The sequence below is a fragment of the Antedon mediterranea genome, chromosome 10, assembly GCF_964355755.1.
Source record: "Antedon mediterranea chromosome 10, ecAntMedi1.1, whole genome shotgun sequence".
Taxonomy (NCBI): domain Eukaryota; kingdom Metazoa; phylum Echinodermata; class Crinoidea; order Comatulida; family Antedonidae; genus Antedon; species Antedon mediterranea.
In genome coordinates this window covers 20,316,859-20,334,898 of record NC_092679.1, presented here as the reverse complement: position 1 = coordinate 20,334,898, position 18,040 = coordinate 20,316,859, and the positions used below count along the sequence as shown (strand labels likewise).

General features: G+C 32.7%; 1 protein-coding gene and 1 long non-coding RNA gene across 2 annotated transcripts; both read right to left on the bottom strand.

The window, feature by feature from the left end:
* Nucleotides 1-1,875: 1,875 nt before the first annotated feature.
* On the bottom strand, nucleotides 1,876-5,838 carry LOC140061053 (uncharacterized). The gene is made up of 8 exons (XM_072107466.1): nucleotides 5,633-5,838; nucleotides 5,145-5,215; nucleotides 4,248-4,758; nucleotides 4,008-4,023; nucleotides 3,799-3,859; nucleotides 3,390-3,477; nucleotides 2,554-2,691; nucleotides 1,876-2,418 (listed from the first exon to the last, which is right to left on the bottom strand). The coding sequence occupies exons 3-8, from the start codon at nucleotides 4,675-4,677 to the stop codon at nucleotides 2,081-2,083; spliced, it is 1,071 nt and encodes a 356-aa protein (XP_071963567.1). The 5' UTR covers nucleotides 4,678-4,758; nucleotides 5,145-5,215; nucleotides 5,633-5,838; the 3' UTR covers nucleotides 1,876-2,080.
* A 54-nt stretch (nucleotides 5,839-5,892) lies between these two features.
* On the bottom strand, nucleotides 5,893-7,574 carry LOC140061054 (uncharacterized). Its single transcript, XR_011847396.1, has 3 exons — nucleotides 7,438-7,574; nucleotides 6,130-6,871; nucleotides 5,893-5,983 (listed from the first exon to the last, which is right to left on the bottom strand). It is a non-coding gene; the product is annotated as an uncharacterized lncRNA (long non-coding RNA).
* Between the last annotated feature and the right edge of the window lie 10,466 nt (nucleotides 7,575-18,040).

Here is an 18,040-nt window from a genome sequence, read left to right as displayed (position 1 = left end):
TTTTATATCTCTATGCGATACGGCTCGATCGTGGATATACACGACCGAGCGTACGGCCTGTTTACACCAATCTAAATAGTCATAGTGATTTATAGGCCTAATATTTAAGAAATCATATAGGCTTCCTTTGGGTGCGTATTCAAGCACTAACCCTGTTGACGTGTCACGGTCAATAGTTCCTAACAGTCGGATAACATTTGCGTGCCGTAGCTCTTTCAATATATCCAACTCCCGTTTGTCAACTTTGATATTTTTCACTGCTACTAAATTGCCAGTTTTTTTCACAATTCCTAAAAACACATTGAACTTATAATCACCTCCCAACTGCTGCTTGATCTCGATATCTTCTTGTTTAAATATTTTCAAGTTATCCATTTAGTGCCCCTGATTTGACTATATTGTATACAAACGCGTAATCAATACCACGAATTAAATGCATGGATTGTTTTCAATACAAACTGGAAATACAAAAGAATAAAATAAAATGGAGCCGTAGTGGTATCCTAGATATCTAGATCGATAACTAAGACGACCATATCAAACATAATTATTTTACGTAACTGCAAATCGACAACAAATTCAAAAGTACTTGAAGGTGCGCTCACACCCTCTAGGATGGTACAAGGGATATTTAATAATTGCGGTAAACTTGAGCTTTCCAGAGAACGGTTAAAAACTGCTTAAATTTAATAATTATCCTGTAAATAAATAATTCATCAATAAGAAAAAAACGATGTGCGTATGGCATGCATTATTCTGCATAAGAAGTTGCTATGCTCGTAATCATTATTGAAATTACAGACATGAATCCTGTATTAACATTATAATGTTCTACAGTTTGTAGACCCTCTGTACGTGTGGAGATTATCGAGTTATGTCTAGGAACACGAGTTGTCAACGGTTACTGTTCCTGAATTTTAAAATAATATAGGTTTTTTATGTGGCTAAAATATCTTACTGTTCAGAATCACATTGAAACACACCATTTCAATCCTATGTAGGCCTATATGAATACGAATACGCAATATAATTTTACACTGAAATAAACATGCCTATAGTAACATCACTCGATAAAGAGGATAATGAAATATCAGATTCAATATTAGTTGTACAGATGGTATTATTTTGCTGCTGGAATAATTTGTAAAAAATACGCTGTACACACTTACCGTGCTGATATATTGTATTTAGCCTTGGCCACCATTTTAAACAAAATTATGTTTACATACCACTGTTGATATGCATGATGAATTAATTTCAATACGTTTTACTGACAAAAGAAAATTCCCAAAGTATAAAAATACAATTTGCTATGAATGATTTTGATTCTAACTGCTGGTGCGAGAGAGAGAGAGCCTACTTGTGAGTAACGTAGGAAATTACGACAGTATTTTCATCATTGAAAATGCATATCAGCCAAGTGAACCATGATTGCGTCTTAGGAAATAGTGTAAGGTAGAAGCCATACTAAATATAGATTTGGACGTATTTCTTTTCCTCCCCTCTTATAGTTATACATCTAATCATGGAGGTATAACAATCTATTTTTATCTCCCTGATCTAATATGCAGTATAGACTACATTACCATGCTCATAGCGCAAACATGTGCTTATGTTTTAGAAAGTTGTACTCACTTATCACCTTAATATTTATTTAAATTTAATCAAATGAAACTCCGTCTAATTAACAAATAAATAATAGAATAACAGAGAAATATATATTTATTATACAAAGCTTTACCTTAGAGAAAACAAATAAAAACAAAATCATTCTTCTCAAATCAGACTAAAAGTTTAGTATTATACAAATAATGCAAATTATTAAATATGATTATTATGGTTTAAAAGAATACACAAATATAGATTTTCTTGAAACTAAATATAAAATATAAAATCATAAATTGTAAAAACAAAATAGTAATACTATATAATAGAAAGGAAATAAACCAAAATGAAAAAAAGGAGTGGAGTGAAAGAACATTATAGTTGGTATTCGTATTGTTAAGTCATTGTTGGAATTCATTGAGTATTACATTATATTACACATTATCACACACTGTATCATAAATCCAGAGTAAACTTAGCATTTGCCCTTACTAATCAAAATATTGTCAAGAACAACTAGTTGTTGACCGTCACCAGATGCTAATCCGCCAATCAGATAGTGATAAGTATTGGTATTAACAGGCTTATCGATAGAAAGACGCTTCCATTCCCCTTTGTTATAAGGAATTTGGATGACTTCCTTGTCTTTGTCATTAGTAATACGATATAACTTAATTCGTGAATCATTGTTACTATTGTAAAAATCAAATGCAATACACACATTGTCCCATTCGTCTGGTATTTTTGGACTGTTAAGCCAGCCTTCTTTTATGGATTCTTCATCACTTTTTGCAACATAAATGTAATAGTTACCTGCAAATATAAAGTAGGACTTACATGACACCATTTCATACATCATCAGTTAATTAAAGGATCAATTCATTTGTCGTTATTGGTAAGCAAAAATTGTATGAATTTTCTGATTTACAATGTATGACATCATTTTACCTGATCCTCCTGAGTAATTTTTTCCTAAATCGTAGCCGACATTATATCTTTCATTTCCTAACATCCATTTTTTGGCACCATGATGTGTCCAATTAGCACACGGAAATTTGTTGTGGTTGAAATCATTATGAATACAATCTAAATACAAACAAAAGAATAATAGAGAGGTTTCGCAATCTTACGAATACGATAACGAAAACGGATACGTCAAGCACACGTATTCGTTTTCGTAAGCCATAAAAAAATCTGTTTCGCATGGCAACGAAATATTGAGGCGCGTCCAAAATATGACTGCGGTAAATTTGAGCGAAGCGCAGGTACGTGTTGCTTGGTGCTTGGCTGCCTAGGCCTAGCGTAACATCAAAGCCAGTGAGGACTTTAAAAACTGCTATTTATCAAAATTGACTTGTCTTTTTAGTAAATTACTTTAGTAAATTACTTTCAATAAATCTATAATTATATTATAATCATGAATCATGAATCATTCCTGATTCAAATGCAAAATGTGCAAAATAGATAAAAAAAACTATACTCGTTTTGTAGTTACGAATATGACTGGTGATGTTCGTCAAACAACACGAATACGCTTTACGAATATGAAATGGGGATCAGCTCAAAAGTTTCACAAATGTATGACGTATCCGTTTTCGTTATCGTATTCGTAAGGTTGCGAAACCTCCCTATTAATAACAATATTTTACGAATATTTGTAAAGCTTCAGTCAAATCATCTTCCTCTCTAGTAGGCCTACCACACAAAAACAAATCACAACTGCGCAAACTTATAATTTAGAGATTTAAGATTAAAGAACTGGGATATTTTAAGGATTTGCTTACGATTATTTTCCTTCATATGCCCTGATAAGTGATGTAGTATTGCAAAAGCAACCAATAACAGTGCAGGTATCCAATACCAGTTGTTAGGCTAGAAAACAGATATAAGACAAAATTAATTATTATGGTTTAGAACTTTGTTCAAGCTTATCCAAAAGTCACAAACACGAATCAATGAGTTAAACCTAAAAAAAATAATATAAATATATAAATAAAGATATTTACTCATGTCATCTACTGTATATAACATATAAACTAACTCAAAGACATTGTATAGGACCTGCGATATAAACAGCGGTAGGGTTATTCACATATTATGGCAGTGTCCATTATATAATTATGGTCGAAAAAACAGTTAAAAGATGAAAACAACAAGTATATAAGACTTAAACTTAGTTTATAATATCCTTACTGTAAATATTTGTTTGCTTTTCATTTTCTGAATTATTCTCTTCTGAAGAGGTACTGCTTCTCTAAATTAAGAAAGTTTAGTCATATTTTTAATAATTTAGGACTATAACCAAGCTACTGTATATATTCTTAACGCAACAAGTCATACTTGGATAAGGCAATCCCAACCTGATTCTTTTTTTTAAACGTTATTTTTAGCCATTTTCTTACCTATTATTGACAGCATCTGTGAAAAAAAAAGACAAGGTCGAGTTATCCGTTTTCCATACGAGAATGTTAAAGAATCGAATTAAATATTTCACCAAGTTCAACTCTGTAGAGGCATGTTTTCAAACAATGGCAACGAATATTTTTTACACTCATTGGAAAATTATCCAATTTGAAACTAAAAATGTACTAGAGTACAGTAGTATAATTACATTTGATCAAATAAGATTAAGTCTGACTTACTTAGTAAAATATTTTGTGCTTTCTTGTTTAGTAAATCTGCAAACAGTTTGCACTTTTCCTGGGTATCATCTAAAAGTTCCTGTTGCTCAAGGTGGAAAACAACATCCCATATGTTGTCATAGTTACGATCTATCAGTTTGTAGAAATTGATAACATCATGTAAACCATCACGCCCAACATTCCTGAGGGCTTCAAAAAGTGCCTTTCGATATGGTGTTAATCTTGTTCCTGTTTCACTGCATTGTATTTTCTTCTTATATTTGGCTATACGCTTTTTTGCCGATGTCTGTTCGGTGGTTTCAGCAACCTCGGACAAGAGGGTGACATCAGTATTTGAAATCTTTCCAAGTTTAACAAGTTCATTGAATAACTCAAGTCCTGTTTTGCTATCTTCTAAACATTGAATGGGTATACTATTATGTAATAGCATTCTTAACCAAAGATACTTTACACCACCATAGTCTTTGCTGAGGTCTGATAGAAACTGTTGACATTTGATTTGATCTTTATCCTGTCAATATAAAAGTTATCAATAAGTATTTATATCAATATGAGAAATATAATACAGATGCACAGTGTGTCACGGTAATAAATGTACGCGTAAAATATATAGTTGTAAATACCACAGCACCCATCTTCAAGCTTAGGTTTTAGAAAGTTGTACGCAGCTGCCTCTGCCATACTTTACCAGTTATAGAAAAAACATAACTATAATATAATTGAAAGTCTACAATATAAACATGTGCAGAAAAATAATAGACAAGAATCATTATTGTTTTACACCTATTAATACGTTATTAAGAAACAATAATTATTCATTAGAAATTGTTTCACTTTGGACTGTAAGATTTAGCTTCGTGAAGTCTACAGTACAAGAAAAGTTCATACTATCCTTACTGTATTCTCGTTTTTCCTGGCTCTACGACGAACAACTGTTTTTAGTTTCTGCACCACATTTGGTCTTTGTTCTGGATCGAGAAAAGAAGCAAGAGGAGATATATATATATATATATATAAGATCAAAATTAATTCGTGACATCTGACAAATGTGCTAAATTCTAAAATATCAATTTAGATACAATCTTATTTAAAATATAATAGCTAATGGTCTCAAGAGATAACCATATTTTATATGGTGGTGGTGGTGTAAACAACAAATCAAATGTGTCATTGTTTATTACAAGCTACTAGATTGTTTGGTGTAATTAAGGTAAACATTTTCAAATAGCAGTTGAATTTATGCCAATTAGGTAATTAATAATGGGCTAACGGTAATCACGGATACAATAATACCTACATAAAGCATTTCAGGAGTTTGGCCTCTATGGCCTGGTAAATTTATCCCTTTTTTAGATTATCCAGGTATAAATTAACTTATTCCTCACCTTTTCCGTTTAACTTATTAAGAGCATCGTTGTATATTTGATGGTCAAACTGTGTCTCCCAAGTCTGTTCAAACTCTTTTCGACGTTTCTCTGTAAAAAGTATTTCTGCTATATCTTTCAGAAGCTGCCCACTTTGATGAAGCTTCCATAGTTTTTCAAGGGCACTGGGATCAACTAAAGTTACATGGAATACTATAGATCCTTCTGTGATCGTTACCTCTTTAATGCAACCACGAAAATAGAGGTAATATGCAATTATTTCTCCTTTGTCATTACAGGTAGATAAAATCAGTTTATGTTCGTCAGAATCTTCAGTTGTTCGTTCTCTTAAAGAAAACTGTACTTCAGTGGCTTTAATAAAACATAGATATAACTTTACAGTACACATCTAGTTTTTCAACACAATACATAGGCCTAATTTTAGTTTATACCGTTAATCTAGAAATTAACTTTAACGTATTAGAATACTTGTTAAAAAAACAAAGAAAAATACATACAAATTCCAAGTAGATAATTCTTTGCGGTTTGATTAAGACAATCTGAAAACCTCGATATTTCGTCTGGCCTATCTTGTAAAAGTTTTTGTTTCTCCAGATAAAATACAACATCCCAAATAGTTGAGAATTCGTCATCACTCAAACCATAGTGAGAAATAATTCTACTTAACTCATCTTTTTCGTCGACGTTTCGTGATGCCTCAAACAGTTGTTTCCTGTATTCCGACAATTTTCTTTCCGACTTTTTTTGACCACTTCCCTTCATATACTCATTTACAATGACTTTTGCTTTTTTCAAACGTGAAAGCTCAGCAATTTCTGATAATAGATGAACATCATCAGGTGCAATAACCCCTATATTGTCAAGACAATTTAGTAACTGACTTGTTGATTTTGAAGTGAGGTCACCTATAGGTAGATAGTCAAATAAACAGAATCTCAACCATTTGTAGTTTGATTGAAAATCATAACATTTACTGAAATTAGATTTCAAGGTACTAAACATGATATTGTCATCATATCTTGCCATTTCACTTAAACGTATTTTGTTTGCAAGGATGCTTGAACATTATTTCACGTCACCAATCGTACGCAAAGATGTATTGAAACTTGAATGATATAAGCGTATGGAAATGGTTTGCATAAATATTCATTTTTTTCTGATATTCATCTTTTCTGTAAAGCTACGCTGAGTATTGTCAGAAACTTCTTAAATGTGATACTATTTACATCCATCTATATCCTGTAAATTATAAAAACTGTATCAATAAAAAATTCAAAAATATTAAAAGGCATGGTGAAGGGATTACAATGTACTGGTGTACTGCTTTGATGTTGCACATAATTTTGTGTTATGTTCCTCCTGTGCTTGGAGGATGACTGTTGTTGATGAAGGATTCTGGTGGTGAGAGGATGCATTACCCGTTAAAGCTTTAGTCGTGTACAGCGCCACGTACCGGTGGTTCCGGGGACATTACGTCTAGATACAATTATTATTTAGTTGGAACGATAGTGCTTTACTGATACAATGCTCGGGACATACTGTACGCTACTACGGTTTACAAGTGACGTACCCTCCATGCCCATGGAATTCTATTTTATTTTTAGTAACGAATTAGTTGGTAATCATACACTGTAGATATTTGATTTTGGTCTTGATATTTTTGTTTGTAATGGACCGGATTAGGAATAATGTCTTTGATCTTTTTTTAGATCTATTATTATATCTGCTGGAAGACAGGAAAGAAGTCTCAAAACATGTCACACAAGAATGCTCACGAAGTGAAATATAAACATTAACACGTCTACCTTATAGTCAAGTACTCAATTTATTGGTTCAATCAGCATTCTCTATTTTGACGAACCACAGAATTGTAACATTCTCATTTCGCTGTTCACATGTTTATCCACTGTGCTGCATTTGTAAAATTGTGACAACATTGTACAACAGGTGTCACCATCCAAAAACAAGTAGATGCTGGTAAAGCCACACTACTACAGTATTATGTATTTCAAAATGGTACCAACGGATAGCTTAACAATTGAGCGTCTACTCCTAACAAAAGGTCGAGGTGTTGGTATGGTCGTAGTGCTCAACAAATCTCCATGGGCTCCTTGACTAATAGTCAGAGAATAAGCAATGATACAATATTTAAATGGTTAGCAGATACAAAAGTTATAATTAGAATACCCATCCAAACTTTTCATTTTGAGCTAAACATTATTCTATCCGTAGACGCACAATATAATTTATAGGCCTACTTTTACTGTCGTCGGTTTAAAAGATAGACTAAAACCTAGTCGAAGCTTATTTGAAGCAGGATATATGTCATCTCAGATATCTAGATCATATAGAGTTTGTTTTAGGATGGTACTTTAATTTCTAATTTCCTAAGCTTATATGATTTAAAATACGTTGTACTTACCATGTTTTACAAGGCCTACGTGTCGATGTGATTACGAGGAAGTCATTATTCAACACAACAATGATATTACCCATAATCCACTGAGAGTGTTATGTACACAATTCATACAAAGGTAAATTCCAGAGTATAAAAATTCAACTTATTAAAGTCCCATTCCCTACATTTTTTATATCTAATTTAAGGTCACAAACTACATTTAATGTAAAAATAAATAATATATGGTCATATTGCAATAACTTTAAACAGTTTAAAATGTGAAAAATAAGTCGGCACGCTATAAATCCCAACATGCATTGCGCGCATATTGATATTTTCGGTTTTCTTTTGTGATTCACCCACTTTCTATTGATCGTCTTTCTATTTCACGATTATATAGCACTCTGAATCCAAAACAATCCTATCTATAGCCTATGATTAAGACGTTCGCCGAGGTATTGTAATTACACTGATAGGCCTACGTCGATGGTAAGATAAACTAGGTCTAGTAACATCACTTGATAGAGGAGGATTATAGTGGCATATCAGATCCACTGTAAAATAGTACTGTAACCACGATTTATTGTACTTAGGCCACCATTTTAAACACAAAAAATGTTTACCACTGTAATGCTATGCATCAGTTAATTTCAATCGATTTCATTCACAAAAGGAAATTCCAGTAATAAAAAAACAAACAAATTATAATATGAATGGTTTTGATTCTGACTGCTGGTTCGTTTAGGCTAATTCCTTCATCGTATAAAGAGAGAGCGTACTTTGTAGAGTAGCGCAGTAAATAACGACAATAAAGGTGTCTCAACATCAAAACGCGCAAACGTATTTTTGCAAGGATTAAGAAAGTTGAAAACACTTGTATCGAGTGCAGCCGTACCTCTGTTATCAATTTAATTATATATTCTAATAAAATAATGAAAACGAAGTCTATGAAATTAATAAATAAATTTAGGCAAATAGGCCTATATCAATATAGGACTATATAAATTGTTGCCTTGGAAAAACTATAATTGAAACATTATGGATTGAAACAATTACAAAAACAGATTTCCGTAGCCTAATGTTAATAGTAATATAAGATAAAGGTAAATAATTGTGTAACCTAATACAAAATAGTAATGCATTTTATTTTCTAATAAAAAAGTAAATAAATGCAGATAAAAAAAATTGTTGTATGAATATGATATTTTAAACTATGTATTAGTACTGGTATTTACTATTCAATCATTGTTCAAATTCATGGGAGTCTACCTGATAATAGATATGAGTTTTAGATCTGCGTTGATTAGTTTGGAACTGTGTAGCGTCAAACAACAACAAAATATAAATGAAAGATATGTTAATATTGTTGCTGTAATAAACCAAAAATGAATAGATTATACTAAACGTTGCTATCGTACATCCATTTTCTTATCAAGTTCTGTAATCTAAATAAAGCTAAAAAAAAATTAACAATATTATTATTTAATTATACATCTTAATATCTACAGTATACGTAAGCTTGTTTTTAAGTTCTCTTACTGTAAAAACTGTAATGAACATTTTATTTATTTTGTAGATATTTTAAACCGTATTTTAAAAAATAAATTTGTCATTTTATATGTTACTGAAAGTTTCAAACGAAATAAAAGTGGGTCGTCCCCACGAAAGAGAAACAAAAGTCCAAAAATTATTAAGAACTGTTTTCAGGCGTCGGCATTTAGTTATAAAACCAATACTGTATCAACTACACTGGGTATACGTTTGCAGATCTAAAATATACTATTGCATCTATAATCTTTTCACACTTGTTCGTTTTATCATAAATCCATATTTACTGAGCTGTATGATCAAGGCAAGCACCCTCACTAAGATAAATATCATCAATAGCAACTATCGCTGTATCGTCACCAGATGCTACTCCACCAATAATCAAGTAGGACGTATTTAAATAAGGGAGGAACTCTTCCCAGTTTAAACCGACATTGCTGATAGCATGGAGAACTGATTTCTCCATGCTGATATTAACACTTGCAGATTTCCATCTTTGACTGTAACTAACATGTTCGCTGAACACGTTCTTTGCATTATAAGGGTGCTTAAAATAATCTACAGTAATTCGTAGATCTGGATTTCCGTCACTAATATAGTAATAAAATCTAAGACATGCTTCATCCCATCTGCTTGGTATGTTTGGACTATTAATATAACCCTCTTTTCTGGTTCCACTGTCACCGTAATTTATTGCAACAGAAATGTAATAATCATCTGAAATTATAAAGTAGGTATTTTCAACATCTCAAAACAATTATATTAGGCCTACATATTTACGTATGTTCAGTTTACGAGTCGTCACTGATTGAATTGATTTTCAATATATGAATAAAAAATTATTTACCTGATCTTGAGTAACGGCTTCCTAGATCGACATTGTCATTGTTTCTTTTTTTATAATACCTTTTATAGGATATCTCCCAATTGGCGTTACGATCATGCGTCCAGCCAGAAGGCAACATTCCATGCTTAAAGTTACAACAAAAACCCGCTAGAGAATTTTTAAAAAAAGTTCATGCAGATATTAAAGCATTAATAAGTGACACATTCTCCCACATACGCACAAACGTATCTTTATAAAATACTCTTGTATATTCTTATCTTTCAAAAGTTAAGATTTTAACATATCTTTCATTTATATTTTGTTGGTCTGTTATTGGTACACACTTAATGTTACCTGTTACTTTCACTTAAGATAAAATAAAGGTTTTTAGATATGGATTTAAAACCACAAGAGATGTAGGCCTTCGTTCGAATTATTCTTTAAGAATTAGATATCTAAGATCACGATACTACTGTAGATGATGACGGTTTGAGGGTACGGAACGGAACAAAATATCTGTGACACCGGCGGTCGGATGTCAGTTTTTGGAAACCTTGTTGACGTTGTGCACTCTAAACAAATATAATTCCATGACTCTATACCTACCTGGGGCTTCAGGGTATACAGATACCTCGGCCTTAAATCCTTTGGAATAAATCGCTATTTTGTTATTACTAGATATGATCAGGTCTGATGGGAGACTTGCTGCGGGGTTAACTAGGAACCGATCGTACCCAGTAAACTTGCCAATAATGTTTCCGTCACTGTAAATATTAACATAATCAAAGCGACCCTCTAGATAGAAATCGTATAATTTTACAGAGAGCAAACTTCCAGTGTAAGTAGTGAATGTCCAGTTAATGTACTGGTTGCATTTAAAGTATTGTGGATATGCAGGCAATGTTATATTAGTTCCATTACCACAGATAAATGTTTCGAACATGTTTGACTGTGAAGGACCTAGAAATAAAACAAAAATCGTACATTCAATTGTCAGATATAAATACAATTTAAATTAAATTCTTATAATGTTATATATTACAATAATATTAATCAAACTAAAAAAAATATTAAATATTTCGACCTATATTTTTTCATTTTCATCTTTTCGAAAATATTGACGTTTTCGTAGAGGCTGACATAAAGCAAAAACGTATTTAGAAATAGCCGTCTAGGATACCTATTATAGCTTGTATCATAATTTTATGTAATAACCTTTCGACCGATAGCATATGTTTCATGTGTTTTATCACCAGTGGTTGAATAATACTTCCACTTACCTGACATTTCTTGACCATATACCACCTGTAATATTATTATAAACACGAAATAAGTATACCATAAACAATGCTAAATTAATTATAATCGTTTGTACAAGTAGGTCTATTAGCATACAACAGTTTAAAGGTAACTTACTGGCTCTGTTGTTCCTGCAACTGGGTTTTCTTCAAATTCTATAACAGCTTGTGAAAATGATTTGCTTTTGTCAAGTTGTAATGAATAGGCGGCACACAACGCTACTACGATTACAAAACATGCGGCAAACAATTGTGGAATCTAGGAAAACATAAATAATAATAATAATATTTATTGTTTGGATGAAGAAACATGATAAAACAACCCCAATAAATGAATGATTGAGTGACTATGATTTTGACTTTCTATGCCTTAAATACAAGACTCAGTTCATACTATCCTTACTGTGTTCACTCGTTGCTTTTGTTGATTTGTTTCAATTTCGTTTTCAAGTGACGTTTGATTCATGCTTGGTGTCCGGTCTGGTTCAGATTGTGTATCCAAGTTTAGTTGAAGTAGTAAATGCGTGGTTGCATCTCTAAATTTGCAAAGTATCGATTAGATTTGAATTATTGAAGAAAATGTGTAATTAAGGACCTGTAAGCTTTCTAAACTCAAGATTGATGACCTATGTCCCATGCCACGCTTGGATGAGTTTTCCCATATGCATTTCATCCGTATTTAACCAGGGAAGAGTGAAATCATACTCTTCCATGATTTAACCATCAAACATTACACAAACATTTGTTTATGTCAAACATATTTTCTGAAAAGACATCATATAGTATTATATTAAAGTTCGTTTTCTTACCTTAACTTCAACGTTTTGAGAGATGCTGTGGAAAAATATGACAGATGATTTAAATTACCATTTGTGTCAGAAAATTTAACTCTGGGCAATATTTTTTACCCTGACCATATAGGAGAGAAAGGGGCTACACAAATTCTTTCAATTAATATATTTTAATCAAGTAAGAGTGTTTACCTAGTAATGTACTTCCTGTCTTTTTGTTTAGTAGATCTGCAAACCGTTTGCACTTTTCTTTGGTATCTTCTAAGAGTTGCTGTTGCTCAAGGTGGAAAACAACATCCCATATATTGTCAAATTTATGGGATTTAACATTGTAAAAACCAATAACCGTATGTAAATCATTAGGCCCAACATTCCTAAGGGCTTCAAAAAGTGCCTTCCGATATGGTGTTAATCTTGTTCCTAATGTTTCACTGCATTGTACAGTCCTTTTATATTCGGCTATACGATCTTTTGCCGATGTCTGTTCGGTGGTTTCAGTAACCTCTGACAAAAGGGTCACATCAGTAATTGAAATCTTTCCAATGTCAACAAGTTCATTGAATAAGTCAATTCCTGAAGTGGTAACTTCTAACTCTCCACTATATACATCATGTAGAAGCATTTTTAACCAACGGCATTTTGTACCAAAATAGTCTTTGCTGAGGTTTGTTAACAATTGTTGAAATTCGATCTGCTCATTTTCGTGTAAACATAACATTCATCAATAAGAAAAAAAAGATAAGAATATTACCATTAAGAAAAACCAAGTGATTAAATTGACTCGAATGATGTATTTTGCGAAAAACAGTGGCACAAGTGTCAAACGAGCCCAAGAAGAAGAAGACACTTTAAAACGACAATAAATTACAAAAGTAAATCAAAAGTAATAAAAATAGATCAGATTATGTACAGATTAAACTTAGACTAATACACCGAACTAGTGACAAGAATATTTCCTTAAGATATGGATAATGCATGTTCAATTCGTTAAGATTTTGACGTACCGTCTTCTATACCTTAAATAAAGAAAACAACTACTATCCTTACTTTATGTATATGTTTCTCTTTTTCCTTTGAACTATCTTTCGTTTTGTTAATTAGTGACGTCAGAATCTGCTCCGCATTTGGTCTCTGGTCGGGTTGGTAATTCCAGCATTTTAGCATCACATCACGTAACCGTACGTCACATTCAGCATCAATTACTGGATGACCATCGTTAACCACGTGCTGAATGATACTTGGCACATTCAGATCCTCATAGGGCTTCCTCTGGTGATACAATTCCCATAAGACTATTCCTAAAGAGTATACATCTGATTTGAAATGATCAACCCCTTTTGATCCATTCATTACTTCAGATGAAAGTACCGCGTCCACTATTCGAGGTAGCTTTGCAAACTTGAATAACAAAACTCGTTATGAATTGTTGGTTTTAAATGCAGGTTCATGTATGGTATGGTATTCCTATAAGTCTATAAGAATAGAAAGCGTCAGAATAACACAACGCATTACAACAGAATGGACACTAGAATAATTATATACATCATATTAGAGACAAGGCCTACAGTAATAGTAGTGAACCATACTTACGTCACATGAAATAATCTGTGTAGAAGGTGAGGGGCACTTGTGTGCTAAAAACAGGGTGTCATCGGCGCAGATCCGTGGCAGCAGTGGGGGACGTATAAAAATGAAATACTTTCCACGGCTCTTTGAGTAATTTATATGTCGTTTCAATCGATTTCTGAGCACGCAAGAATACAATTATTTTGGGTTACGCACTTTTTAGGCATTGGTCCTGATGCGCCACTGGGTATATTCACGCAAAATCTATACTTTAGTCTTAGATACTGTATTTTCCAAAATTACATACAATACGTCATACGTGTCATAGAATATAGTAGACTGACACACTGAGTGTACTAACAGCTACAGAATCGGGTGTATTTTCCCGATTTTTGATACAAATCTAACAGGATTTTGAAAATTTAGTAGGCCTATATATTTGGGTAATGTACTACTAGTATGAAATTTCAAGATCGGTGAAGATATTCTGTTAAGATTGATGTTTTTTATCAGTATCTGTGTCATTAAAAGCTAGCACGAACTGTCATTGGGATCACCTTTTGTCCAACCTGTGTGAGCCCATTGTTTTGACCGGTAGCGTCCCCTTGAAATTGGCGCGTAGTGATGGCGTCATCTGAAAGGGGGCTAGCTGGAACCGAAGACAATTACATGGCGATCATGATGATAACTCGATTGCTAATCATGGTGGTGCTGATGAAGATGATGACACCCAATTTGATCATCATGATTCCACTGGAAAAGGTCCAAATGATGTATTACTATTGATTAATGAACTTCTGTGCTTTGTAGTCAATAACATGGGTAGTATGACATTTGATCGGTTACATGCTATCTGTATGGCCAATTTTCCAAATGATGACATAAAGAAGGCCAAGGAGATGTTATGCGTCTGTGTAGGTGATCCTGAAAATGCGATTCCTAAACCTCGACGCAAAGCTGATGGTATACTAAATGATGTGTTGGGCTATCTCATCCAATGTGACCTGTCTAAATTGCCTATTTTTGCTGCAGCAAACCTTAATAAAATACCGGTTGTGCCTGTGGATGCTATTGATGCCCCATTGATTTTCAGAGAACTACAAAGGTTGAGGACAGAATTCCATTGTGTTAAGGCCGACATAGCCTACGCTACTAACCAGCGATGTAAGCTTGCTCAACAAGTGAGGGATGTTATGGATTCCCACAAAAAGTTAGCTGATCGTGATTTGCAACCTATTACAAACACTGTAAGTAACAAACTGTTTTCTAACGTAGTAGCAACCAATACCGGCCCAGTTGCTAATAGTAAGAACAGCAACTCCGCTTCGGTAACACAGTTTGTGAAATCAGCTACCGTACCAGTATTGAAGAGGGGAATTACCCGTCCAGAAGTAAACAAACATGACGTAATGACTCCGCCTTCCAGTGATCCGGACGCTCGTGATTGGATGGATTGTGATGACGGCTTTCAGTACCCAAGACGAAAACGCAAACGGGGTAATTTCAAGCGTGGAACCGGTGTTGATATTGCTTTAAAAGGTAGGGATCCCCCACCTTACAAGATGTATGTAGGAAATCTGAGTCCTGATACTAAAGCGGACGAAATAAAATCGTATCTAAAAAGAGTAAAGAAAATTGACGTTACTGTGGAAGTGTTGCCTAGTAAGCGTTCTGACTATACTTCGTTTATGGTTGAATGCGGTTTTGCACATAATAAGAATAAGAACTGTATTATTAATGAAGCGGAGCTCTGGCCGCGCCTCAATCTGTATAATCAGACGGTATTATGAACCGATAAGGCAAACAATACATCATGATGGATAGTGAATCTAAAATTAATTGTATTAAACTGAAATGTGTTTCTTTTAACTGTAGGTCATTTAAATCTCGCAAAAAATCTTTGTATGAGTAATGATATTATTGCCATTCAGGAGCATTAACTGCTTGATGACGAGTTACCTATATTAAAATCATTACATGAAGAGTTTGATTGTTTTGGGATATCGTCTGTTAAGAGTTCCGATGGCTTACTTGAAGGACGCCCCTATGGAGGCATTACCATATTTTATAGAAAATGTTTGCACGACTACATCAAAACAGTTAATTACAACGACAATAGGATTATTGGTTTGCCACCCGATTCTGCTACTGTCCACAGGTGCTATCTGTAAAACTATAGAAAGTTATACACGTTGCTGTCTGCTGCTGTACTTTTAACACATGGTACACTGTCTGTAGCACAGTGTGTGTTGACAATTTACAATGATGTACAACCATGGAGTAAAGACTTATTCTTTACTCCATGGTACAACCATAGGCAGGTTTTCGTACTGCCATGCAAGAATGGATAGGTGTTTTCCGCCGCTTTTAGGCCTTCTCTAGTCAATTATTGTTATTATTATACGAATTACGTAATTAGTCTAGTAGCTCATCTACCTTTTTAGCAGGGCATAATGAATATTGTAGCTAGGCTAGGCCTACTAGTTTAGCGGGAAATCAACCAATTATTTGGTTGGATAAGAGTTTAGGGAGACGAAGACATAATTACGACCCTTTTATTTAAATTTATTTGGATAGACCTCCATGTAAATTCATTAAAGGCTATATGATTGTTTTATATTTTAATATGTGATAGTAGAAAATCATTGTGTATAATGAGGACTATGAATCTGATATTTACTTGCATTCTCATCTTTTTTAAATTGTATTTATAATGCTGGTAATGAATTTACTATTGAAAAAATCATGTGTCCACTTATCTCAAATTGTGGCACACCTCTAACCTTGGTAATAATAATAATAATAATAAGATTTTTATAGCGCACATACCACTCCAGAGTGCTCAAGAACTGACTGTGTTCTATACGAGTACATTTAATTTACCATATAGTAGTGTTTCCACCATACTTCAACCTGGTAATTTAATACATTTCATCGGGGTAAAATTATCACCTTTAACATAAAGTATCCTCCTGAAACATGTATTTGTACTGTACTGCATCTACTATTCATTTTGTACTGCATCTACTATTCATTTAATTACTTAATACTAATTTGGGTGATTTATGTCTAACTTCAGGAACGAATTTCTGCACATAAATTATAATTTATATAAAAAATAAACCAATGTTTTCCTAAAAATTTAACCCCTAGGTTGATAACTAACAAAGAAATTATTGAAATTGTGTTCTCACAATATATGTGTACTGTATCTACATATGCATACTGCTGTACTTGTTTTTAACCGCATAATGGCATTTAAAAAAAAGAATGTTTTATAATTACAGTATTATGTTATTTCCAAATATTAAAGGTCTGAAACCGAAACTAAATGTTACCAAACTATGTTTTTGAAAATCTCTATGATATAATATAACAATATGAACATAATATTAAATTATATTGACTATTTTTGATAATCATCATGTCCTTATAAATTCATTTATATTTATTTTGTGTAATATAGTTCATATATTATGTATTAAATAAATTGGTAAGGCCCTATACTGTTTATATTTAAGGAAAGTTTATATACACTATTATTTTATGCTTACCAATATTAGTATTAATTGTTTATGTAACTTGTCTAATTGCATTGATTTTTTGTATAGGCCAATGGCATTAATGTTTTCTCAAATCAAATTAGCCTAATAATGCCATATTTAGAAACATAATTCATTGATTTCTGATATTCTGTACTTGTGTATGCATTACTAAAATAGTAGTTATTTTATTTCATTTATAATGTATGTATAAACTTTTATTCATTTTTTTTTTACATTTTTAAGTTTAAAAATTATTAAAATACCTATCTACCTTTCTGTTATTGTTACTATTATAATATTTTTTGCGGCAGATTGATTTCAATAAAAAAAATTGTAAACAATTAATTTGATTTATACTGTACTATGTTAGTTCAGGAGATGAAGTGTGTGTTGGTAGAATCTGGTGTGTTGGAGGTTGGTGATGTGAGGTGTATTT

Bases quoted from the DNA above. Each gene is read 5' to 3' on its own strand.
- LOC140061053 (XM_072107466.1), bottom strand. From the start codon at position 4,677: ATGCTATTACATAATAGTATACCCATTCAATGTTTAGAAGATAGCAAA. The intron at 3,478-3,798 runs GTAAGGATATTA...TCTGTTTTCTAG, and splicing joins AAAGCAAACAAATATTTACA to CCTAACAACTGGTATTGGAT. The intron at 2,692-3,389 runs GTAAGCAAATCC...GTTTGTATTTAG, and splicing joins GCATATGAAGGAAAATAATC to ATTGTATTCATAATGATTTC.